Genomic DNA, 27571 nt, shown 5'->3' on the forward strand with positions numbered 1-27571 from the left:
ACTTCTTTGTTTGGCGGTACTTCCTACACTGTCCACATTGTCACAAAGCAGATCAAGCACTTCTGTCCCACTGCACTGGGAGATGTGGGAGATGACCACTGACGGCTGGCACCTGTCTCTCCTGCATTCTGTCTTTTGTCTTTGCTTATTTTAATGTGTCCTTTCATTGTAATGCGTCATAACTAGCAGAAGAGGTTTACCAAGTTATTTGAGTTCTAGGAAATCATTGAATCTATGAGTGTTCTTGGGTACCCCAACTTGGGATAAGAGCTCTTTATTTAAGAATACTTAGAGAAGGGAACAGATTATTTCTTCTGTCTTTCCTAGGCCATTTTTAAAGAAAATGTGTATTGGTAGCTAAAGTTTTGTCAAATGCATTATAACTTCTAAAGAAATTTACTTGATTTTATTGCTGTGAGAAAATATTTTCTGTTTTTTTCTTGACATCACTCATACTTGATTTTGCTGCATTTTTTTTCTACAAACATTAAATTTTTAAAAAATGGTGCATTATACCTAAAACTGGAATATCCTGTGATGTGTTCATACATGCACATGACATAGTTTGGTTAATTTCATCCTGTGCTATGTTTCTTTTAACAATGCTGTTTTTTGACCTACTATGATGTTATGAGTGGTTAGTATTTCATCTTATAAATCTTATAAATGCTGTGATTAAAAAAAAATTAAGCAACCATTCTAATATATGGTACTTCCTGTGTCCTTAAACAGAACACTCTTTCCAGCATAACATTTTCTTAACTACCCCCATTTTGAACATTGTAGTATGCAGCAGGCCCTGGGGCCCCATTGAGGCAGCTTCTCTGTTAAATGCTCCCCTGTCTGCTCTCTGCTTGGAGAATTGGGATTGCTTTGTTTCCCCCTATGCTTTAGTCCTGTTTCTTGTAACTCTCAGGTTGTTTTTCTGTAATAGTCCCTCTCCTCCCTTTTCTTGGCTCCTTTTTAATGACTGTGGGCTTAGAGGCTGTATAATTAAGCTTGTTAGATAATAATTTCCAAAATGAGAGTAAATAAGCTCTGAGTAAGAGCCTGGGGCCATGTTCTCTAGATGAAAATCATCTGTTTCATTTGTAGGATTTTTAAATATCCATTTTGTATTTTTAGAGAGTCCTCCCCAAGCCCTCTATTCCCTGCTTTTTAGTTGTTGGCTACTCCAGAGAAATAAGTCATAAAGTTGATTGGTTAGTTTGTTTTTTCATCCATTCACTCACTCTTTTGATGCTTATTTACTGAGTATCTACACAGTGCTGTTCACTGGATCACTGGACTTAAATAGGTAAGATGTATACAGAGCAGCCTCTTGCTTAGCAAAGAACATGGGGGAACAGTCTGCATTTTGTTGTAGAAACTTTTGATGAAGGCATTTTGAGTTTTATTTTCTTTGATAACATTGTTTTAATTTGGTCAAACTTTAAAAGTATTAATTGTAAGAGTGTTCTGCAGAAGAGTTAACATACCCAGCCTGAGACCGTTAACCACATAAAGCTATCCACATAAAGCTGGGCATCTTGGAAGATGGCTCTCAAAGTGCTCCTAGGCCATACTTAGCTGATAAGTATAGTTTGATATGTCTGGATGGGGCACAGGACCTGGCTGTGCTGAACCTCTGCTTTCCTTCTGGGAATCTGGAATTTTGAGACATGTCAGAGATTGCCTGTGCAAGCAAACCCTCATAAAAACTGTGGCCACTGAGTCTCTCATCTGCTTCCCTAAGCAGAAACATCACACACATACTATATTTTCAATGCTTGGGGAAAATTTGTGCTGAGTGTAGCCCCTCATGGAGAGGTGGGTTCTGGGGAAACAGAACTTGCTTACATGAGAGAGAGCAAGCACTTGCATACTCTCAGTACACAGAGAAACCTGCATATGGAATCCTTCCCTTGTGATTCAGCTGTGTGTCCTTACTGTGTTGTATGCTACATCTTAGCCATGAGTGCAACTATGTGTTGTGTGCCAGGAGACCCCTAGTGAATTTTGAAATGTGAGGGTATTCTGTATTCTTTTATTATGTGGCAGGCTTAGTGCTAGATGATCTGAAGGAATATTCCTGACAACCGTCTTCTATGAAGTAGGTCAATGTCATTACCATTAGGAAGTGAAGTCTGTGGAAGCTTTCTGAGTTTGAGTAACCTGTATGTCCTATAGCTCATAGTTTTATATCTATTTTTCTCAGATGTTTGTACCTTATGGTCTCTTTTTTTCCCTGTTATTTAAATGGGGCATTTAAGTGAGGGAAACTACTGAGTGTTTTTTAATGCCTTTGTCACTTCAGGTATGAGCACATCCTCATGGAGCCAGACCCAGTACCAGCATATGCTCTCAAACTGCTTGTCGCGATGACTGAACACAACCCGACTTTTACCAGGTACTGTAAGTTCAAATCTCTTGGTCTTGTTTCTCATCTATAAAATGTGTTTTATGTGATCTGGAAATGTTGTTACAGATGATGAGATTCTAAAATACCAACATTTGAGCTGCCAAAGTGGTACTTTTTCATATTTCCTGGTTTGTACTATCTGTCATGTATGCTGTGCTGGCTCTTGTGCTCAAATTTTTAATCCCTTACCCGAGTTTGCATCCTGTAAAGTGCATGATGCTTTCAAAATGATAAATTCTTTAAAGGGAAAAAACTATTACATATAGTTTTAGAAAATTGGTGCCACATTTTTCATTGAATATTGTTAAATCTCAGTAGTACTTATTGACTCTTCGTTGCTACCATTTTATTCAATTGACATACTATTCTTTAAGTGGTGGGGAAATTTTGCTGTTATTGAATATACTGAATAATGTCAGATTGCATTAGCACTGGTTGCTAGAATACTTTTAGTTTTGCCAGGCATAGTACATCTAAGAATAACTAGGGCCACAGAAGGGAAACACAGGAGGAGGTTTTCCGGTGCTTTCAAACAAGAAAACAAGTAGTGTTGGGCAGGCGATACCTGAGGTCTTTCTGGGCTTTGAATACCATCCATAGGAGCAGTGCACCTCCAGAGTCACAGGTTCATTTTAAATGAAGAGTTAAATCACACGTTTCCAACCACCTGTGTTTTTTCTTGTCTGCTCTCTAATCACAGAAATGCTGCATTTTCATGCATTACCATTTACTAGTTGCTACTAGTAAATAAGAAAGGCTTTTCTACTTTAGAGAGTGGAAAGCTGGGTGTGTGGGAGTACCTGTGTGTGCCATGAGTCACCATTGCCATGTGTTCTTGGTCTTGTCCATGATGCTGGGGCTGTCTAGCTCGCAGTCTGGCTACCTTCCTTTATCCATTTCCCGAAGGTGCCATATAAATATTACCTGGTCCTCTCTGGGTGGTGTTGCAAAAGAACTCGGGGAGCGCAATGAAAACTCCATGTTCCTGAAGCCTTTTAGAATCTTCCAAAAGGTGCTGGCCATGGAACTCCCAAGTTCCTCACTTGGAAAGCACCATTTTCTCTTCCTCAAGAATTAGTTAATTCTAAAGAGTAAATCTGTCTTAGAAGTTGAGTAGAAAGTCAGATAGTTTCTTCTTTCCTAGGCATTTGACATCAAGTACTAATGCTGTATGCTAATTTTATCTTCTCATGAGATTGAACAGATTGCATTTACTTTTTTAATGTCGACTTTAGCTCATTCCTGTGACATGTTTTCTGTACGCCTTTTCCTTCTTGCCAACTCTATTAATTCAGTTAAATTTCCTCATATTGGTGCTTGAGGAGAATTCTAGAGAAGTAGAAACAGGTAATTGATAGCTTCTATAAAACCATTTTTATTTTAAAAATGATCATAAAATAGGCTTAAAAATTAATTTACTCTTGTTTTTATTCACTAAGCAGAGTTTACAAACAGAATTCAGTGGGCTAATTTATATTTCTGTTTTATTTGAGCAAGTAGTGTTTTCATATGTTGCCTTTCTCTTAAATTCGAAAAGTAGAATCTGGAGATTTCCTGGGCTTTCCTATCTCAACCCCCCTGTCCCCCAACTGCCTCTTACACTTCTCTTCCCTTAAGGTTGATGTTGTTACTGTTTTAGTGTGTGCTTCCTAAACAATGTCGCACTACTTAAATTATATATATATATATATATACATATATATACACACACACACACACACACACACACACACTCTGCAATGCTTTTTAAAAAATATTTATTTTTTAGTTGTAGTTGGACACAATACCTTAATTAATTAATTAATTAATATGTGGTGCTGAGACTTGAACCCAGGGCCTCACATGTGGTAGGCGAACACTCTACAGCTGAGCCACAACCCTAGCCCCATCTGAAATGCTTTTAATGCAAGTGTTTATTTGTATTTTTGCTAACTAGTAAATAAAAATGGAACTTTTATTTTGCATTCCCCGACTGTTGATAATATTGAATCTCTTAATGTTTATTCACTGTGTCTAATTAAAATGTAAAAGGTGAATAACCTTCAAACTTCAGTTCTACTTCTAAGAATCTGTTCTACAGGAAAACTCCCATATGCACAAAGATTTCTCCTGAGGCAAATTTTTTTCCAGTACTAGGGATCAAATCCAGGGGTGCTTTACTATAGCTACATCCCCTAAGCCCTTTTATTTTTGTTTAATTTTGAGATAGTCTTGTTAACTTGCTCAGGGTGGCCTTGAAATTGTGATCCTTTTACCTCAAGTGGCTGGGTTATAAGCATGTACCACCATGCCCAGCCTGAGGCAAATAATTTTTAAAATGTGAAAATTTTATATGATCTATATAATTTTATATGAATATAAATTGAATTATGTAATCATAATATAGAATACAATATAACTATTTAAAAGAGCACAATCAATTTTGAATACTGATAGGCAAAGATACCTAAATCGTTTTGTTAAATGGATTAACTGCCTCCCCATGCCAATTTTACTTTACATGGGGTCTTTATAGATTCTGTTTTGCCTGCCTGTTTTCAAGAAGCAAGGTGTTAAGATACAGTGGCACCACGTGTTTTGGTGCAGGCTCCAAGGGTCAAGAGCAAAGCATTTAATTCTGGTTATCTTCTAGCTCCCACTTACTTTAGGGTGGTCCTTGGTCCTGGGACCCATGTGAAACATGACAAGTTCATGCACCAGCCTTAAAGGTTGGGGAGGGAAGAATAACCAATAATTAGACTTTGGGGATTTGTTTTTATTTCCCTACTAGAATTTTTAAAAATATATTTTAAGTGGAAGATTTTGGAATGGGTAATACTTCCCCCCACCCACCCCCGGGGAAAGAGAACAATGTAAAAAGACATTGAAAAGACTTATTCCTTTCTTTGTTTGTCTCATTTCCTAGCATGACCTATGGTGCGCTGCTTTTATTTCTTTCATGTCCAAATGCAAGCTAATGTGAAGGTATATTTTCTCATTTCTTCCTTTTACACCCAAATAGCATTATGTACGTTTTTCTGTCCCTTGATTTTTTTTTCACTTAACAGAATATTCTCAAGATTTGCATCTTATATCAATATGTAGAGAGCTTCCACATTGTACTTTATAGTGGTGAGATTTTACCTTGTGTGTATATATCATACTTTATCTAATTAGGTTGTAATGGATAGACTTATTTCTAATCTTGTGATATTGCAAACAGTGAATAATGTTATATATACATACACTGAACTCTAAAGAGATGGCTACTATTAATTTGTGTGTGTATTATTTTTCACATAGATGGTAGCATGCCGACTACCCTGTTTTTCACCTTATTAAAAACTATAGCGATATCCCCTAAGCTTTATTGGAAGATATTTTACAATTTTTCCTCTTTTTAAGATATAATATTGCATTTTATGAATATTCCATATTGATTTAACAAGTCCTCTTTTGGAGAATATTTATTTTTTCTAACCTCTTGATATAATTAATGACATAGGTTACATGTGTGGATATATGTAGGGTAAATGATTAGAAGTGGAATTGCTTCAACAGTTGTACAATATTTGTACATTAGTGTCACCTGGGAATTTGTTAAAATTTCTAAAGCCCTGGTCTTTTCTGGCCAATAAAATCATGATCTCTAGGACTAAACAACAATTGCTCATTTTTCCTAGATGATTAAATGCACAAATACCATTGAGAACCTCTAGACTGAGCATTTCTAATTTTGAAAGATGTTCCCAAATTGTCCCTAGTCTAATTTGTGCCAATTTCCTGTTCCTTAATTTTCTGTTCTGTTCACTATGTATATAAGAGTGGCAGTTTGTGTGAAACCTGTATCAAATTAGTGTACATGACTTTTGTCATTTTGATATATGAAAATTGAGTTTTAATATTCACTTCTAGTTTATTGTATTGTGATTATCACTGTATAATATTTTTCTTCCATTTCTGGTTTGTATCTACTTTTATTTATATACTAATATATGGTCAGTTTTATAAATTTTCCATATTTGCTTACTGTAACCAAAACAGAATAGTCCAGTGCTGAGAACTATCACCCTTATTTTGGCAAGGATCTAAAATGCTAACTCATCTCATTTATTGATTCTTGATTTTATTTCTTGCTCTATAGGAGTCTTATTAAGGAAGTTGGGGACTAATCCGACATGATGAAGATTTGGGCCTACTTTTTCTTCTTCTAGGCACAGGGTCTCTGGTTTAAATCCTGGATCCTTGATCCATTTTGAGTTTTGTGCGTGATGAGAGAGATGGGTTAATTTCATTTTGCTGCATATGGGTTTCCAATTTTCCCAGTACCATTTATTGAAGAGGCTATCTTTTCTCCAGCATATGTTTTTGGCACCTTTGGCTAATATGAGATAATTGTATTTATGTGGATTTGTCTTTGTGTCCTCTACTCTGTACCATTGGTATACAAGTTGATTTTGTTCCCAATACCATGCTGTTTTTGTTACTATTGCTCTGTAATATAATTTAAGGGCTGGTATAGTAATGCTACCTGCTTCACTCTTCTTGCTAAGGATTGCTTTGACTATTCTGGGTCTCTTATTTTTTCAGCTGAATTTCATGATTACCTTTCTATTTCTATGAGTGATGTCATTGGGATTTTGGCTGGAATTGCATTAAATCTGGATAGTGCTTTTGGTAGTATGGTCATTTTGACAATAATAATTCTGCATATCCAAGAACAAGGAAGATCTTTCCACTTCTAAGGTCATCTTTAATTTCTTTCTTTAATGTTCTGTAGTCAGTGAGGTGAATAGAGAGCCTACAGAATTGGAGCAAATTTTTACCACACGCCCATCAGATAGAGCACTAATCTGTAGGATATATAAAAAACTCAAAAAACTTAACACCAAAAAACCCAATCAATAAAAGGAACAAGGAACTGAACAGATATTTCTCAGATGGTGATATACAATCAATCAACAAATATATGAAAAAATGTTCAACATCTCTAGCAATCAGAGAAATGCAAATAAAAACTACTCTGATTTCATCTCACTCCAGTCAGAATGGCAGCTACTAAGAACACAAATAACAATAAGTGTTGGCGAGGATGTGGGGAAAAAGGCATACTCATACATTGGCTGCACCAATTTGCAGTCCCATCAGCAATCTGGAAAGCAGTATGGAGATTCCTTGAAAAACTGGGAATGGAACCACTGTTTGACCCAGCTATCCCACGCCTCGCTCTATACCCAAAAGACTTAAACACAGCATACTACAGGAACACAGCCACATGGATGTTTATAGCAGCAGCACAATTCACAATAGCTAAACTGTGGAATCAACCTAGATGCCCCTCAGTAAATAAGTGGATAAAGAAAATGTGCTGTATATACACAATAGAATATTACTCAGCAATAAAAGAGCATAGAATCATGACATTTGCAGGTAAATGGATGGAGTTGGAGAATATAATGCTAAGTGAAGTTAGTCAATTCCCCAAAACCAAATGCCGAATGTTTTCTCTGATATAAGGTGGCTGATTCATAGTGGGGTTGGAAGAGGGAGAGAAGATTAGACGAACTCTAGATGGAGAAAAGTGTTGGGAGGGGAAGGGAGGGGGCATGGGGGTAGAAATGATGGTGGAATGAGATAGACATCATTACTCTAAGTACATATGTGAAGACACAAATGGTGTAACTCTATTTTGTGCACAACCAGAGACATGAAAAATTTTGTTCTGTATGTGTACTATGAATTGAAATGCATTCTGACTTATATAACAAGTTAGAATAAATAATAAATTTAAAAAAATAAAATGCTAACTCATTAAACTCAGAGATCTTTCCCATCTACTTGGTAGCAGTGGTTTTTAGGAAAAAGCTTGACTGCAAAATGTATATCAAGTACAATGACCTGTTTTGTGCAAATAGATTTCTAATATACAAATAACCATGACCCACTTTGCCGCAGTCTGGCTGGGCACAATCAGGAGCCACTTGTCAAAAGAAACTAACTTTATTTTTAGAACCACACACGCCAAACAAAACAGCCTCTCAGGAAAAACCCTCAGAGCCTCAACTGCCACCACCGGCTTCCCACAAGCCTCTCTCTCCCCCCACAAGCTTCTCTCCACCTCCCACAATCCTCCTGCTCTTGAGGCGGATTGGCTGGGTCACGTGGGCGGAGCCAAAAAAGTCCCCCAATGAGCAGCTCCATGGTCTGAAAGGGCAGGGAAACAGCCCAATGAGCATCACCGCAGAGGAGCCAATCAGCTAGATGTTGCTCTAAATTTAACTTATTAATTGAATCCATTAGCATCATGTTCTTTGAAGGGTATAGATCTTAGTGTAGCTGGAAATCACTGGGTTTAGAATACCAAATAATAACCATTGGGACATTAAGCTACCCTGTGTCAAGTGAAGCATTATCATTTTTAGGTGGTTTTTCTGATTTTATGGGAGTATTCTTGGATAAGGAAACCCTCAAAAACCTTAGTACCATTAAAGGTTTATTTTTCCTTTTCAAAATAAAGCAAATGCTTGATCAAATCTACGTTGTATATTTCTATGGCTCCAGTATGTGCCTGAGAGTTTGTGCAGCAGTATGGGTTGGTGTGGCCTCATGGGAGATGCTTGGGCCGTGGGGGTGGGGCCCTCATGAATAGGCTAATGAATAGGTTAATTCCTATGAGAATGAGTTAGTTACTGTAGGAGTTTTACTGCCTTCTCTCTCTCCTCCACATGTCTTATGACTTCTGGCATGTTATGAAGCAGCACAAGACCCTCACTGGATATGGCCACCTAATCTTTGATTTCCCAGCCTCTAGAAATTCTAAACAAACTTCTTCCTTTTATAAATTTCATAGTCTCAGGGATGCTGTTAAAGCAAGAGATTGTGGGCTAAGACATATATGACGTATTTAAAACAAACAAACAAACAAACCAAAAACACTTCTGGTTTGGCAAATCTAGTTTATTGTGGAGTTTATAGCAGAGAGGTAAATTGTTTTCCACATTAGTGCAATTTTACTCTTGGAGGGAATCTGTTAACTCTCCTGAGCTCTGCCCTTTCTTTCTTTCTTAATTTTATAGTAGGTTGCACCAAACCATTCCTCTTTGAGAGAGCATTACTCCAGTAGCTTGTTTCCATTAAGAGCTAATTAGCTTTCAGCAAATCTCCCTCCGTAAAGAAATTGAATTTTAACTTTGAGTTCTTTGGAGCAAAATTTAGCTATTTTTCTGAATTGCAAAAGTATTGTTTATATTCTATACCTAGGAAAAATTGCTATCATTTTAGTTTCCTCAAAATGTTAAAGCCATTTCTTTTATGGCAAGATCATAAAAATGCTTTTTAGAAAAATAAAATTTTTAGGGATCTCTTAAATGAACTTCATCGTGAATCAGTGGTGTATCCTTCAGTAAAAATATTCTGGCCTTATAGTCTCCTATTTCCAAGTAATTTCCCTCTTTGATTGATGGTTCATTTGTTGACTCCTTGATTCATTGATTTATTTTACATCTTATCAGCATCTACTGAGTGATGACAGGGATAAAGAATATGATACAGTTTTTACCTTAAGGATGCTTACCATTTAATGGAGGTGACAGTTTTTTATATTTGCTTTTATTAAATGTTGAAATATTTTCAGACAGACCTGCATGTCCCTAAGATTATGGCAGCATCTAAATGACTGTAACACAGCTAGCTGTGTCATTTTAGTCTAGTTAGTCAACCTGTCTGTACCTAAGTTCCCTCCTCTGGAAAATAAAGAGTTTTTACCATTGGATCCATAGACAGTACTTTAAAAGTGTTGCTGATACCCCAGGCCAGAGGCCCTGCTGGTTTCCCATGACCTGCATTTAGTTACCCACCTGCATAAGCAAAGGAAAAATAAATTTAATTTCAGTGTGGCCCAAAGTGGGAAAGTAGCTAATCTACTGCGGTAGGTCCTAAAGAAGCCTTACTATTTTTAGAAACAGAAGCCAGGATAAATAAATATATGTATTTAGCCAGCTGAGCTAGCCAGAGTGTACATACAGTGTATGGTAGAACTCAGGTTTTCAGCCCTTACTAGTGTCTGCTCAGGCTTTGGGGCCATTTCCTCTGTCCTCATTCTCTTTCATCATGATGAAGTTCAGCTGCAGAAAAACTTTATCAGGAAATTTGGGAAATTAGGGCTTTTAATTTTAAAGTGTCTCTGTTAAAGAAGAGTTCCCTTTTTTCTCCCCCTTCCTTCTCTCTTCCTTCCCCCTTCCTTCTCCCTTCCTTCTTTCTCCTCTTCATCATGATCAGAGGAAGAAAAATTGAAGGAGGTATTCCTAGAAGAGGTGACCCCCTTTGACAGAAGGTGGAAATGTTTGGTGACAAGAATTCAGACCACAGCTCTAGCACCCTATAAAATAGTGTAAACAAATTTTTCAATAGTTGAAAGAAACTGCATGGGGAGGGGCCATTCTTTTAGGATTTATCTTGGGGTTTATCTTTTAACCTGCTCTTTCCTCTTTTGTGAACTCATTTTGAACACTCCATTCATGAGTTTGCCTTTCCATTTATATATATTAATTTGGCTTTATCATATTTTGATGTAGATTTAAAATTCTATACAAATTTCAATTTCAATTTCATAACTGGTTAAAATAAAGCCCAAATCCTCAGAAATGTTGGCTATGTTTGAGATGTTTTTCTGTTATTAAAATAAGCCATTTAGAGTGTTTTCTCCTCCTCATTTAGCTCAATTTGTACAGCTAAAACATTTCCTTGGATGAAATGTCTTTGAGTAAAATAACTACTAATGCAAAACTTCACTCTTAAAATTAGAACAAATTGACTTCTCCAGAAACAACATGTTGCTTCTCAGGGTGCCTTTGGATACAGAAAAGCCTCATAAGGAGAAGCAAGCCAGTCTCTGAGGCTCCCATTTCCATTTTAGGGTCACTCTTTGTATGGTTCCCTACTTATTCCTCACCAGCACTCTGCAGATTAGAGGGTTTCTCCAACAGGGGCTGCACTCTTGAGCATCCATTTTTAACCTGCTCTTTCCTCTTTTGTGGACATAGCCCATGTTCCATTGTTCTCAGCACATAGGGTTCGCCTCTATGCTTCTTAGAGGAATTTCAAAGATAACGCAAGTGTAAAAGAATCAAAATTCTGGTCTTTTTTTTTTTTTTTTTTTTTTTCCAGTGGTGGGAAGGGGGGCCATAACAGGGATTGAACTCAGGGGCACTCAGCCACTGAGCCACATCCCCAGCTGTATTTTGTATTTTATTTAGATATAGGGTCTTACTGAGTTGCTTAGTGCCTCGATTTCCTGAGACTGGCTTTGAACTTGTGATTCTCCTGCCTCAGCCTCCTGAGCACTGGGATTACAGTTGTGCACTGCTGCGCCTGACAAGAGGTTTTCTTTTTTTTCTTTACCCACTTTCTCTCCCTGCCTTGATTTTAGGATTAGTGTTGTGTACTTGTCCAATGTGTATTATTGATATTAAAATTAGGAAAAATTTGGAAATAAAAATTGTCCTAATTGTTGGCTTTGCTGGGGTATTTTGTGTTCTTCCACTGAAATTGTCCTTTTAATAGATCTTAGCATAAACCTTTATTTTACCCTTGAAAAATTAGCATTTTGGGAATTTTTTTTCTTTCTTGGTTTAACGAATTGTGGTCTTTAACCATGTTTGAAAGCTGTTAGTTAAATAGAACCTCCAATTCTAAAGCAAGTGTTGATGTATTTAAGTTGGATGTGTTTATGTTATCTGGTTCTAGAGGAATTTACAAGTTGCAAAAGTATATTCAGAGGAGACATATTGTGCTTGCTGTGGTTCTCTGGATTTGTGAACCTGTTGAAGTTGTGTCTATTGGAATCTGGCCAGAGTTATTTAAGGCAGTGATATTTCCTCATTGTTTTCTTTCAGTGTAGATGTGAATTCATTGTCATGTGAGCACTTAGCAATTATTTCTGGGTTAGAAATAATTTTTTTTGTCCAGTGTGAGATTTACAAGGAAACAATTTGGAATTTATTGTACAAATATTGATTCCCCAGTTGTGCATTGTACAGCGGTTTTAAATCTGAGTTCAGAGTCAATGATGCTTTTTGGGTTTTGCAAGCCATCCTAAGGTCTGTCAACTTTCCCTTTTTCTCTAATGCAAGGATTGGCAGGTTGTGATCCAGAAGGCCAACAGGCTTGCAGCCTATTTTGTATGGCTTGTGAGGTAAGAGTGGTTTTTACATTTTTAAAGCATTGTAAAACTTACAAACCGAGAGACAACTGTGATACAGAGATCCTTATGTCTGCCAAAGCCCCACATATTTACTTTTGAAACTTTTCAGAAAGTGCCAACTCTTGGTCTAAAGAATAAAACTATATATGAACATAAAAATATCAGCTCTTTAGAACTTTATGGAACTTTGGAGATCATTTAGCTGTTTTAAAATGTAGATTTTATTATTCAGGTAGGGTAAAGCCAACCAAAATGAGATGACTGACATTGAAAAGATAGTCTATTAGACTCGGATCCCAAGAGGAGGGAGCACCACGACACTGGGAGCAGAAGGGGGTAGCATCAGGGTAATCAGGAAGCACAGGAAGATGTGGATAGAGACCTTTATTGTGGTTTATGTGGAAAAGAACATGTAAAACAGTAAATAGGTTTAGGATTGGCTAGTTTGACAACTTGAGTGGCTCTGAGTTGTAAGGGCTGACCTTACAACCTGTATCTGTACCTGTCTCTGGAGGGATTATGGCAGATGAATAGTGGCCTAGAGTTTTCAAAGCTCAATTAAGGAGGTGTGTAAAGGTAGGAGCTCTGGATTGGTTGGTTTGCATAGGAAATCTGCTGAAAGGTGGGCTGTTTGCTTTCTCTAGGAATTGGCTAGCCCTCGGCTGTATGTTTCCTCCAGGCCCCAAGATGCAGAACATCCATTGTACAGGGTAAAAAGACATGGTTAGGCCAGTGTCTTCATTTTATGCAGAAAGAAAATGGGGGCTCTAGAGGCAATTTGTCCCATCCCCCACAATTCACTTGAAGCAAGATCAAATTAATCATTAAATTTAACAATTTGAGCAAATTAGTGGACCTCTTGGTCCATTGTTTTTTGTTCTACTCAGTAGAGCTGCTTTTATTTTGGAACACAAGTCACTATCACAGTGGACTTTAAAGTCAAACTCTGCTGTAAGTCTCATTATGTCACATTTACATCTAAGAGCAATTCAGTTTCTCAGCACAGTTAGCCTTAGTATCATGTGGATAATGACAAAAGCATGTTTCTCCTTCATTTCCCTCTGCCATCATCCATCTTGAGGTTCTGGCACCTTCTTTGCTTTTCACCATCCTGCAGCTCCTGCTAGAATTGGATTCATGGTGTGATTCTAGTTCCTGGATCAGTTCTACCTCTTTCTTCCCCGTCCTTCCAGGATTTGAGCTCTGTTCTGGCTCCTGATTTCACGTTGAAGTAAGTTCACTGGCAGCCTCCTCAATCTACAAAGTGCTAAGAAATGTCTCAGTTGTGGGGTTTGTGCTGACAGAGAGCTGTGAGTGGTCTCTGCATCTGTGGGACTTCCCTGAGTGTTAGGATGAGGATGTCAGTGTGGAATTGAAGACGGCAGTCATGGTGGCATTGATGAAACTCAAACCTTCACAGGCTTTCATAGGCGATTAGCCATCCAAATGTTGATGTGTTTTGATGAAACACTTGGTTTCTCATATGTACACAAGGTTTAGTATTAAAACAATACACTTTATTCTTATACTGTTCCATTTCCTCTTCTAGACACTATAGGCATCAATATTTTCAGAATTTAAAAGGAATATTCTTTAAATTATTTATTTAACATCAGACTAACATCTTCACTTCATTGCTTAATCTTTAAGGAATGTGAAAAGGTGACAGTGGCATTGGAGCCAAATAATGACGTAGGGACAGTTTGTTTTAACTGATACACATGTTTATCCTTGCTTGGTGGGAGTTCCCAGTTTTTCTTGTTAGCTTTTTTGAATTTTGACTGATCAGTTATTACCTTTTGGTTATTTTCTACTGGTAATGCAGATTTATTTTGCTTCTGATGGTGTCAAACTGTGCACCACTGCAAACAGAGGCAGAAGAAAACATTGTCTCAAATTAAAGCATTTCTGTGACACCCATATATTTTGTGTTTGGTCATCGAGTCTAATTCAGCAACCATTATTTATTTGTATTTACAGCCTGCAAAACCATCAGTTTATGGCATCCTGACTCTAGAAATGATGGCTGAACAAAGTTTCTTGATGCCATCTGTGTATCTCCTGAATTCTGGAAGAATAAATTTCTTATTTGGCAAGTTGTAGGATGGCAAGCTCTGTTCCTATGTTTCCACACCCTTTTGGTGATTTATCAAGGTGATCTGCCATTTTGGAATTAACAAAGTACTTGTGCTGTGAATTCTTTCTTGTTTATTTACTCTTGATAAAGTTATACATTGTTTGAATATTGCATACACCTGCCCCTGTCAATCAGCTTGGTGAAGATGAGCTGAATGGAATGTAATGTGAGGTCTAACACACGGACCCTTGATACATCAGTCATGTCTCAGTACCAAACCTCTCCCATGTCAAGAGTCTTCTAATTCTGTGTGGTGACAGTTATTGGTCAGAATATATCAGTGTTTGCTGTACAGATGGAACCTTTGTGATATAATTAAAGAGAGCTGCCAGATTAGACAGTGGTCTGAGTGTCAAATAACATTCTGCGACTTTCTTGGGACATTTTTAATACCATCTTGAACATGTGTTGCCACTTAGCATTCTTTGCTGTGGCATATTATTACATAGGGGGAAAAAACCAGGCAGTCAAGTAGATTAGTCACGGTTCTTCAGAGAGGTAAATGCTGCTGAGACATTTCATACCCTCAGAATATACCACGTTTTCCTGCTATTTTATTTTCTCAGCCTCATTGTAAATCCTGCCTAACCATTCGGGCAGGTTGTAGGGATAGATTTCATTGGGTTTTCATGAGATTCAAACATAGCATAGGCCCAAAGGGAAAATAGAAAAGGACATGAAAAGCCAGTTCCTCACAATAGACATGTGAAAGATTTACCTCATTAATAAGCGAAGAAAATTATGTTAAGATAGCAAGTTAACTGAGAAGGAAAGCCACATCATTTTTTTAAAGTACTTGAGAGTCTAATGAAATATGAAATTCACTTTCATATACTGCTGCTTGCCTTTTAAATTAGTATATCCCTTAAACCCCAAAGTAGAGGCAACAAAAGCAAAAACAGACAAACGAGAGATTACATTACACTGAAAAGCTTCGTACAGCTAAAGGAAACAGTGATCAGAAGACAAGTCAACTTATAGAATAGGAATAAATATTTGCAAACTAATAATGCATCTGATAAGAGGTCAGTATCTAAAATATATAAGAAACTCCAATTCACAGTAGGACAGCAACCTGATGAAAAAAAAAATTGGGCAAAGGACTTGCATAGATATTTCTTAAAGGGAGACACATAGCCAGGTGTAAGGGTGCAAATCTGTGATCCCAGCTGCTTGGAATGCTGAAGCAGGAGGATCTTCAGTTTGAGGCCAGTCTTGCAACTTAGCAAGACTGTCTCAAAATAAAAAATGAAGAAGGCTGGGGAAGCGGCTCAGTGGTAGAGTACCCAGTACACTGACCCCCCCCCCCAAAAAAAAAAGACATACAAATGGCCAGTAGGTATATGAAAAAATGGTCAACATCACTAATCATTAGAGAAATGCAAATTAAAATCTGTCAGAGTGGCTATCAAAAAGACAAAAAGATTAAATCTTAAATATCTTTGATTCTACTTTTAGGAATACATCCTGAGAAAATAGTAAAAAGTACATATAAATATGTACTTACAAGAATGCCTCCTAAAACATTATTTGAAATAACATTAAAAGTAAAGACAGCCAGTATCTCTTTTTGGAGGACTTTTTTTTTTTTTTTTTTTTTAATGTACCAGACAATGCTGAAAGCTTCACTGGCATGTGGTAGTATTGCATGTGGTGAAGATAAAGCTCAAAGTTTATGTAAATTTCCAGGAATACAAAGCTAGGGAAATTCAGAATTGAAATTCATTTGAAGTGATCCCTTAGCCCTACTACCTTTATTTTCATTCTAATGTAGAAGAATAGATCGTGTAAAACAGTGTTCCATCCAGAGGGGGAGACTAGTTAAATAAGTGGATAGGTTAGAAAGCTGTAAATATAGAACAACTCATATTTTATATGAATATTTAACATCATGGAAACTTGTTTTTAAAATGTTAAGAAAATCACTAGAATTTGGACTTTTCTCCCAATTCCCATCCCAATATGATGTATTTTATAGGCTCTGATAGTGGCAGATTCCAGTTCTAATCTCAGATTCATGACTGACTTTGCAGGTTGAACAAATTGCCTCAGCAGCCTGTGCCTCAGTGTCTTCCTCTGTAATTGGACAAAACTTCAGAATTCATAGGTGTTGAATGAGGCAGGGATGTTCAAGCACAGAGCTCAGTGCAACACAGAGTTCATGCCCAGTGAATGGTAGCTGCTATTTTGAAGATAGGTTTGATACTGTGTCTTACATGGATAGAAAAAAAGACAATGGTGGCATTATATATTTTCATTGTAATACTTTTTCCCCTAGATAACATTAATGAAATATTATATTTATCTTACTATACTTATATACATTTTATGCAAATAACATTATATAGTTATATAAAATATTTAAAAATAATTATTTGCTGTAGTTGGGACAAAACTGGAAATTTGCTCCACACACACACACACACACACACACACACACACACAGGGTCTGGTGGTTCTAGGAAACATGAGCTTGAATGATGATCAATCACCCATCTGTGGTTTCATAGTCAGCAAAATAACATTAGTTCAGTGGTTTCAAGTTGATCATTGCTCTCTATTCTTAGCACCATAGAATCACAAGTTGATCTAAGAAATAGCTCCTAAAATGAGCTTAGGGTTGCTAAAGTTAATAATAATGTACCTACAGGAATAAGGAATCAAATCTAAACTCTGAACATCAAGAGTGATGGGGTCATAGCTCAGTGGTAGAGCGCTTGCCTAGCATGTGTGAGGCACTGAGTTTGATCCTCAGTACCACATTTAAAAAAAATAATAAATAAATAATAAAGGGCATTGCATCCATCTACAATTAAAAAGTGAACAGGGTGTTAAGCTTTATTATTTTTTATTTTCATTTTTACTCTCTTCCATTCTACTGCCATTGACATTCCTTCTTCCCAGCTCGTGAATATTGTGACCACTGCTTTTTATTTTATATTTTCCTAGTAACTTTTTAAGTGTTGATACGTCTTGGGTTTCTGCCTTGAGTCTTTCACTCCTCTTTTCAAACTTAATTAATCTCTTATCCAAACATGCTGTTCCTCTGTACATTATCTTAGAACAGTATCTCAGAGCAGTTAAGTTTTTGAACTCTGAAACCGTTTGGTTGTGTTACCTTGAACAAGGTTCAATGTGAGTTTTTCCCCTTTGCAGGGTCAGGTTAATTCCTGCCTCACAGGAAGGATTAAGTGACTCAAAGTACTAAGCACAGTGCTTCCACACATAGGGAGCTCCAATAAATGAGATTGCTTCTTGTGATGATTATTGTATCACTCTTGGTGGCTCCTGGGAGTACAAATCAAGTACTTGGAATCATTCTAGATCTTTTTCCTGTATCCAATAGTTTTCTTGCTACAATCTCATTTAGTGTATCTCATCTTTTCCTATAGATTCTTACGGATTCCTACTTTGACTGATTTATCACCTCTTATCTTGAGAGTACTCCTTGTCTGCTCACTGATCCTGTTTTTCTCCAGGCCATTCTTCCGATTGGAGACATAAAATGCTACTAATGATATCACTTTGCCTTATCCCAACCCACCATGACACCCGGTCACCTAGAACAGAGCTCAGTAAACTTCCTGTAAAATGCCAGGTAGTAAATATTTAGGCTTTGCAGGCCATATGGTCTCTGTTGGAGCTACTCAGTGCTGTCATGGACAGTGTGTAAAGGAAGGATCATGACTATGATTCACTAAAATTTTATTTCTAGAAGCTGAAATTTTAATTTCATATAACTTTTATATATTACAGTCTAAAATTTTTTTTTCTTCAGCTATTTAAAAATCTCTAACTGTTTTCAGTTTGTGGGCCATACAAATACAGGTAGCCAACAGCATATGGCCTGCAGGCTGTAGTTTGCCAATTCTCACCCAGAGGATCATGTTCAAGCTTCTCTGCAGTATTCTTAGCAGGACCATTTGTGACCTGCCCTTGCCTACTCCTCCAGCCTGATCCTCTTATTACCTCGTCCACATATGTAATAAACTTGCTTTCCATTGTGCTTACTGAGCCATGGTTTTGCTTTTCCATGCTGCGGCTTTTTCCCAGGACATACTTCATTGCTCTCTGCTTTTTTCCCCTGCTTACCTGTCCCTCTGTCTCTGTCAATAACCTATTTCCGGAGCTGGGGTTGTAGCTCAGTGGTAGAGTGCTTTTCTAGCATGTGTGATGCACTGGGTTCGATTCTCAACACCGCATGTAAGTGAATAAAAATAAAGTTCTGTCAACTAAAAAAATATTTTAAAAAATAACCTATTTCTGTATACCTCAAGCAGTAACCTATATTGTGGAATGTGAACTCGCATTTAAGTTGCCTTATTACTTGCCACTTAATCCATTTATTCAACTTCTTTGTACTTCCATTTCTCATCTGAAGAAAAAAGGACTAATAATGCCTCTGAACTGTATGTTCCACATAGTAGCTGTAATCCCTGTTTGTTACCATTGTCATTATTGGTTTGGTTGCACTTCGAAGCACTTACCCCAGCTCTTCAGAGGATTCTGTTTCCTTTTCTACCTTTTATGGAGTTTTAAAAAAATATTTATGTTTTTAGAAGTAGTTGAACACAATACCTTTATTTAATTAATTTATTTATTTTTATGTGGTGCTGAGGATCGAACCCAGGGCATCGCGCGTGCTAGAGGAGCACTCTACCGCTGAACCACAATCCCAGCCCCCTTTTATGGAATTTTTTGGGGGTGGGGTACTGGGGATTGAAATCAGGGGCACTTGACCACTGAGCCACATCCCCAGCCCTATTTTGTATTTTATTTAGGGACAGAATCTCATTGAGTTGCTTAGCGCCTCGCTAAGCAAAAAGGTGAGGTTGGCTTTGAATTTGCGATCTTCCTGTCTCAGCCTCCCAATCCCTTGGGATTATAGGGATGAGCCATGGCGCTCGGCCCCTTTATGGATCTTTAACTTTAAATATCAATCATACAACTTATAATACTTAATGTTGCTCTCATTTAGCCAGAGCATGACACTAAGAGGCACTAAATACATATTTATTGAATGAATGGGAGAAATCTCAGTCTGATTCCAAATAGAATCCAAAACAAAAAAATTTTGTTTTCATTTCATGAAAAGGACAAGAAAGACTATAACAAACAGATTCATGACATTGAAAGCGATATTTAAAATATCTCATTTGATATGAACCCAATAATAAAGCATAGTAATTATATCTGTAGGAGAAAAGAAAATCTGACCATATATACAATTGTATGATTCTCTTAGGGACTTGCCTTGGTCTGTGCTACTATTAATCCTTTTATCTTACTGATACTTTCTCTTTATGTTAAGTCTCCTCCCCATTTTGGTGCAAGAACGAACATGCCTCTTTTGCTGTAGTTTCAACATGAGCTGTGAGATGGATATAGAGTCACATGTTGCAGAGAATGCCAAGGATTCACAGAATCCTTAGAGAAAGGAGACCCGCTGCAGAGCCACAGGCTTCAGAAAGACAGGAAGGGAAGTGTGGTGAGGAGGTTCTGGACCCAGGTAGAACTGAAAGCACTGGCAGGATGTGGGAATGAGGGGCCACAGCCCTCTGCTGGTGATCAAGAGCATTGCTGCCTGTGTAGGGGCAATTCATGTTAAGCCCTGGATAAATAGGACTTTCAGGTATATGCCAGTGTCTGCAGTTTGGAGGCATCAGGGATACCTTGAAAAAAGAGTTCTGCATGCTGTGTGGAGATCCTCTTGACTACAGTATACTCATTTCACTTTCTGTGCTTTCTGTGATAGTTACACTTTGTAGCCCTGTTTCGTTCAATAGATGTGGATTATCACAGGACCGTATTGAGCATCTGTTGAGGTATTAGGTGTAAAAATATTTTGCAAAGTAGTGTATGCAACATAAAATTCTTCTATTTCTGCTTAAAATATTCTTCCTGTTGGAAAACACTTGCTTTTAATTTCACCAAAAATTTTCTTGCTAAAATTCATCTTTTTCATGCTATTTTAGGCAGTGGGAAGTTTCTTTATGTAGGAGGTACATTCTAATATATCTTCATATAGTAACTTAATTCTGGGACTTTTTTAGTGAATGAAGCAGTCAGCCTTATAACTTGAATTAAGTTATTTTGATATGTTTTGTGCCTTCTGGGATATAAACATCCTCAGGGAAGAATAATAATGCCTGCTCCTAAGACACTGTAGATCTTTGTAAAATGGCTGGATCTAAAATTTATTCGTGTAAAACCTAAAATATCAACCCTTCCCGTTTTAGTATGTGTGAAAAACAATTCCTAGTATATATTATTCCATTTTTGTTAAAGTATTCTGCAATTCTGTGTAAATGGATTAGCAAGCATTGCAGGCAAGGGCAAGCATTTCAAGGAGAAAAGCTGCAAATGTTATTGCTTTCAGGGTAGACATAATATCATACTATAAACATTAGGAAACCATTTCTTTTTGAAGCCGGTTCACTGAATCAGTAATTTGAAATTCAAGTTGATTTTAGAGATTTTTAATTTAAAATGACTGTCATTGGTCCACTAGACTGGTAAAATGAAAGCTATATTTGTAGTATAATGCTCAGTCAGTTATAGAACAAATATGAAATCTAAAACTCCTAACCAGTAGTGTTGGAAAACTAAACCAAGTCCAGCTTCTGTTTGGGGTCGATATGCAAGTTAAATGGCTTATTCAGAGAATCAAATATGAATTAATTTTAGGAAGGGAAGCAGGGCCAAGATCGAACTGGATTGGGGAACAAGTTTAGACCTGAAATACACAGAATTCTAAGATGGCCTTTAAGATTCCCAGCCCCTGGTCCTTGTAACCCTTCTTCTAATTATTCAATTAAACATTAATTTAGTGCTGTTGTGAAGGGTTATTATAGATGTAGTTCAGGTCCCACATTAGTTGACCTTAAAATATAGAGAATATCTGGCTGGGCCTGACCAATCATAAGAATCCTTGAAGTCTGGCCTAGTGTTCAGAGATGGAAAAGCCAAAGAGAGTTGAAGCTTGAGAAGGATTGGACATGGAAGAGAGCCTCCTTTCCTGGTTTTGAGATAGTGGAGTCAAATGGAAAGGAATGAAGGAGATGAGAAGGGTCCCTAGCTGGCAGCCAGCAAGGAAACAGGGACCTCAGTTCTCCTACAGGGAACTGATTTTGCCAACAAGAGGAGGCTGAAAATAGATCCCTTCCATACTCAGCCTCCAGATAGAGCATGGCTTAACTGACACCTGGATTCTGGCTTTGTATGACTGTGAGAGGTTAACATAGACATCTGACCCCCAGAATGTTGAACTAATAAGTGTGTATGACTTTGTTTTGTGATACTATAATGCCCACAGTTTCCCCCCTTATAGCATTTTAGTGACCTATTAACTGGTTTCTGACTCTCTAAACTAGAGTTGTTCAGACTGTGGTGAAGAAATATTTTAAACATTTTCTATTTGTTACAGACTGTTTTACAAAGATGGCCATGAAAATATCTCTTATCCTACACTCTTTTCTATAAAGAGACTATGCCACATTTTGCCAAGAGTTTGAGTCTAGTTGCCTTCCACTTGATTCTGGACTACTTTAATGACTCACTTGTTCCCACTTAGAACCCAGAGAAATCAACACTACATGACTTCCAGGCTGGGTTAGGCAAGGCCGTGTGGCTTCCCTCTGGTTTTCTTGGAGTGCTCACTCTCCAGACACTCTCTGCTCAGAAGCACCCTCTCAATGCCAGCTGTCATGCTGGAGTGTCCAAGGCCACAGGGAGAGGGCAGCAGTAGACTCTCAGGCGAACAGTTAATGGAGCTTTCCTTTACTTATTCCTGCCTAGCCAGACAGAGGAGCTGTGGTAGGCACCCCAAGCTCTTGTCTTCCCAGCTGAGGCCCCAGACATCATGAAACAAAGACAGTTCATCCCCACTGTGCCCTGTCCAAATTCATAACTCGTAGAATCCATAAGCATTGGAAAATGGTTATTTCTTTATGCTAATAAGTTTGCAGTTGTTAGTTATGCATCAAATGGTATTCAGACTATTTTTTAAAAGTTTTTATTCTCACTTGTTATGTATGACAGAATGCATTACAATTCATATTACACATACAGAACACAATTTTTCATATCTGGTTGTATATAAAGTATATACACACCATTCGTGTCTTCATACATGTACTTAGGGTGATGATGTCCATCTCATTCCACTGTCTTTCCTACTCTCATTCCCCCTCCCACCCCTTTGCCCTATCTAGAGTTGGTCTAATCCTCCCATGCTCCCCCTCCCAAGCCCACTGTGAATGAGTCTCCTTATATCAGAGAAAAATTTGATTTTTTGGAATTGACTAACTTCACTTAGTATTATGTTCTCCAACTCCATCCATTTACCTGCAAATGCCATGATTTTATTCTCTTTTATTGCTGAGTAATATTCCATTTTCTTTATCCATTCATCTGTTGAGGGGCATCTAGGTTGGTTCCTCAGTTTAGCTATTGGGAATTGTGCTGCTGTAAACATTGATGTGGCTGTGTTTTTAAGTCCTTTTGGGTATAGACTGAGGAGTGGGATAGCTGGGTCAAAAGGTGGTCTCATTTCCAGTTTTCCAAGGAATCTGCATACTGCTTTTCATATTGGCTGCATCAATTTGCAGTCCCACCAGCAATGTATGAGTGTGCCTTTCCCCCCACGTTCTTGACAACAATTATTGTTGTTTGTTTTATATATATATTTTTTTAGTTGTAGTTGGACACAATACCTTTATTTTATTTATTTTTATGTGGTGCTGAGAATTGAACCCAGGGCCTCGCATGGGCTAGGTGAGTGCTCTACTGCTGAGCCACAACCCCAGCCCTGTGTTTGTATTCTTAATAGCTGCCATTCTGACTGGAGTGAGATGAAATCCTAGAATACTTTTTGATTTTCATTTCTCTAATTGCTAGAGATGTTGAACATTTTTTCATATATTCGTTGATTGATTGTATATCACCTTCTGAGAAGTGTCTGTTCAATTCATTGGCCCATTTATTGATTGGGTTATTTGTTTTTTTGGTGTTTAGCTTTTTGATTTTTTTATATATCCTAGAGATTAGGGCTCTGTCTGATGTGTGTGTGTGTGTGTGTGTGTGTGTGTGTGTGTGTGTGTGTGGTAAAAATTTGCTCCCAAGCTATGGGCTCTCTGTTCACCTCACTGATGGTTTCTTTTGCTGAGAAGAAGCTTTTTAGTTTGCATCCATCCCACTTATTAATTCTTGATTTTAATTCTGGTGCTATTGGAGTCTTATTAAGGAAGTAGGGGCCTAATTCGATATGATGGAGATTTGGGCCTACTTTTTCTTTTAGGCACAGTGTCTCTGGTTTCATTCCTAGATCCTTGATCTACTTTGAGTTGAGCTTTGTGCATGGTAAGAGATAGGGGTTTAATTTCATTTTGTTGCATATGGATTTCCAGTTTTCCCAGCACCATTTCTCCAATGTATGTTTTTGGAACCTTTGTCTAATATAAGATAACTGTAATTATGTAGATTAGTCTCTGTGTCCTCTATTCTGTACCATTGGTCTACAGGTCTATTTTGGTGCCAATACCATGCTGTTTTTGTTACTGTTGCTCTGTAGTATATTTTAAAGTCTGTTATAATGATGGCACTTGCTTCACTCTTCTTCTAAGGATTACTTTAGATATTCTGGTTCTCTTATTTTTCTAGATGAATTTCATGACTGCTTTTTTCTATTTCTATGAGGAATGTTATTGGGATTTAGATTGGAATTGCATTAAATCTGTGTAATGCTTTTGGTAGTATGGTCATTTTGACAATATTAATTCTGCATATCCAAGAACAAGGGAGATCTTTCCATCTTAGGTCTTCTTTAATTTCTTTATTTAGCATTCTGTAATTTTTGTTGTAGAGGTCTTGCACCTCTTTTGTTAGGTTGATTCCCAAGTATTTTACTTTATTTTTGAGGTTGTTGTAAATGGGGTAGTTTTCCTCATTTCCCTTTCAGAGGATTTTAAAAATATTTTTTTAGTTGTTGATGGACCTTTATTTTTATTTATTTATATCCAGTGCTGAGAATCAAACCCAGTGCCTTAGACATGCAGGGCAAGTGCTCTACCAATGAGCCACAACTCCAGCCCCTAGAATAAATATTTTTATAAAATACTATAAATGACTTAAAAGAAAATTCAGAAAAAGATAGAGTATAGGCAGAAATCACAAACTATCTTTTCCATGCTACTGTTAGTCAAAGCAGTCACAATTCTGCCGAGGTTTAAAGGCAGAAGACATGGACTCTTCCTCTCAAAGAGAAGACTCAAAGAATTTGGGAATCATTAAAAGAAAAACATTTTATTTTGTAATAGCTTTATCTATACAGAAAAGTTGCAAAAGTAATCCAACGAATTTCCATCAGCCCTTCAGCCAGCTTTCATTATTGTCAGCCTCTTATAGAGCAAAAGCAGTGTACAAAGAGTCTCTTCAAATTTTTAGATATCAGATGTTCATCTACAACTCACTGTGAAATAAAATGAATAAATAACCATTTTTTGCCCCTGTCCAGCATACTACAGATACAGAACAGTACTAGGTTTGGCGCTTCAGGATATTCTTTGCTTCATTTTTAATTTTTAAGTACTGATTAAACCCAGCATATTCATCTCATTGTCCACTTGTTAATCACTTTCCACAATTTTGAAAAATAGAGTCTTCAATAGTTGTAAAGGTTTGCAGATACCCTGGTTCTTTATTTGCTTTAGAGTTACATGTAAGGTTAGTTCATAAATCATAGAAAACAATATAGAATTTTTAATGACATTTTAAAACTTTGCTTGAGTTCCCTTTTAATTTACCAGTGTGACTCTGAATTATGTTAAATCAAGGAACAAAATTTGTCATTTTTGACTGTTTAGAAGAACGTAAAGCCTGGAGTTTTACATTTTAGAGGGGACTTTGAAGACAATCCAGCCTGCTCATTATGCAGAGATCTGGAGAAGAATGTATTCTAATTTTTAAGTATGAATTACGGTAGTTTAGTTTGGTTATAACTTATTATATTTTTAAATGAACAGGTTGGTCTTGTGAGTGCACACTTCTATATCTGAATGATACAGCAGCCTCTAATAAATAGAGGGAGACTTGGACTTCTAGTTATCACTGGAGAAGTAGTGGTACCTTTGTTCTTGGGACTTTCTTGACCTTAATTGCTAGGATAACTTTGAGATATATGCCCTTGGATATTTCATCCTGGACCTAATGATATTTTATATCACGAAGACTTAAGACAAAGTTAGTAAAATAGAGAGTTAATATTTAGGAAAGTGAGAAAGAAGATGATGAATGTGCTGGACCTGAAGTTGTGCTTGGTCTTTAGCTTGTGCATATCTCATCCTACCCAGGCTTAGTGTGAGGTGCTACATCCTCACATCTGAGACTTCCATTGCCCAGGAAAGTGAGAAAATATACATGAATTTACAACTTGTAATCAAAACCTTTTTCCCCTTACAGAAATTACATATTTATTTTAAATATTTTGTTATTTAAATTTTATTTAAATTGACAAATAATAATTGTATACATTTGTGGGATAAAATGTAATTTTATGTTACATATATACACATTATGCAAAGATTAAATCAGACTTATATTTTCATTACTGCATATACTCTTTGTGGTAAGAACATTTAAAATATTTTATAAATTTTGAAGTAGAAAATATATTGTTTACTAGCATAGTGACTGAGCTATGCAATATTACACAAGTACTTGTTCCTCTGGGCGGACTGAACTTTGTACACTTTGACTAATGTGTCCCCTTTCCCTGTCCAGTTCCGGCCCCAGCCTCTCTGGTATCCACTCTTCTATTCTCTACTTCTATGAATTTGACTTTTTAAAGATTCCACAGATATGTGAGATCATGTAGTGTTTTCTTTCTGTGTGGGCTTATTTCATTTAGAATAACATCCTCTGGATTCATCTATGACAGAATTTCCTTCTTTTTAACAACTGAAAATTATTCTGTCATGTGTTTACACCACACTTTCTCTATCCACTTATTCATTGTAGGCACCCAGATTGTTCCTATATCTTGGTTATTGTGAATGATGCTGCGGGGAACAGTAATCACATTTAATTTTTGAAATAGGTCTTTCTAACTGCTTTAGTCATTGGGAAACCTCTCTCTTACCTTGACACAGATTTGTAAACACTGATATTTTTAATGGTTAATCTCATAGGCATTTCTTTTATCCATGTGTTACTGTGAACAAGCTACTGGGAAACAGATGATAAAATTGTTTCCACCTGGTATTTTTTGTAAAATAGACAAACTGCACATATCTACAACAAATGCAATATGCTCATCTTAAGCTTTGTAGTTTATCATACGAAGTTAATTCTAATAAAATATTACAATGGAGTGATTTTTTTGTTAGAAGTAGGAGCCAGCAAGCTTGTGGCCCCCAAATGGCCCATTGTCTGTTTCTTGTAAATAAAGTTTTGTTGGAACATAAACATGAACTGTTTCTGTATTATTTATGGTTGCATTCACATTGTGATGACAGATGAGTAGTTGCTATAGAGACAGTGTGGCCTGCAAAACAGAAGATATTTACTATGTGGACTATTGCAGCAAAAAGTTTGCTGAACCCAGGATTAAAGGACTATTTAAAGATTGAAATATTGTTCTTAATAAAAACTGACTTTTGAATAGTTCTGGTGTTATCAAGGCTAGTTTCTCTTAAATTGCATGAAAAAATTATTCTGTTACAATTGATGAAAATTTATAACTAGATTTGATGAGGGAGAGTGCCTAGAGTGTATTGGATGATTGGTGTCCAATTTTTTAAAAATTAAAGGCCGTTAAAATTCCTTGTACATTAATTCATTAATGCCGAGAAGACAG

General features: G+C 37.0%; 1 protein-coding gene across 1 annotated transcript in view; it reads left to right on the forward strand.

Annotated features, from left to right (window-relative positions):
* Ulk4 (unc-51 like kinase 4) overlaps window positions 1–27571 on the forward strand; it is a 522779-nt gene that overhangs the window by 217133 nt on the left and 278075 nt on the right. Inside the window, 1 exon segment of the mRNA XM_048795329.1 lies at window positions 2297–2389. Within this exon segment, the coding sequence (XP_048651286.1) occupies window positions 2297–2389 (93 nt within the window).

This window comes from Marmota marmota, unplaced genomic scaffold (assembly GCF_001458135.2).
Source record: "Marmota marmota marmota unplaced genomic scaffold, marMar, whole genome shotgun sequence".
Classification (NCBI taxonomy): domain Eukaryota; kingdom Metazoa; phylum Chordata; class Mammalia; order Rodentia; family Sciuridae; genus Marmota; species Marmota marmota.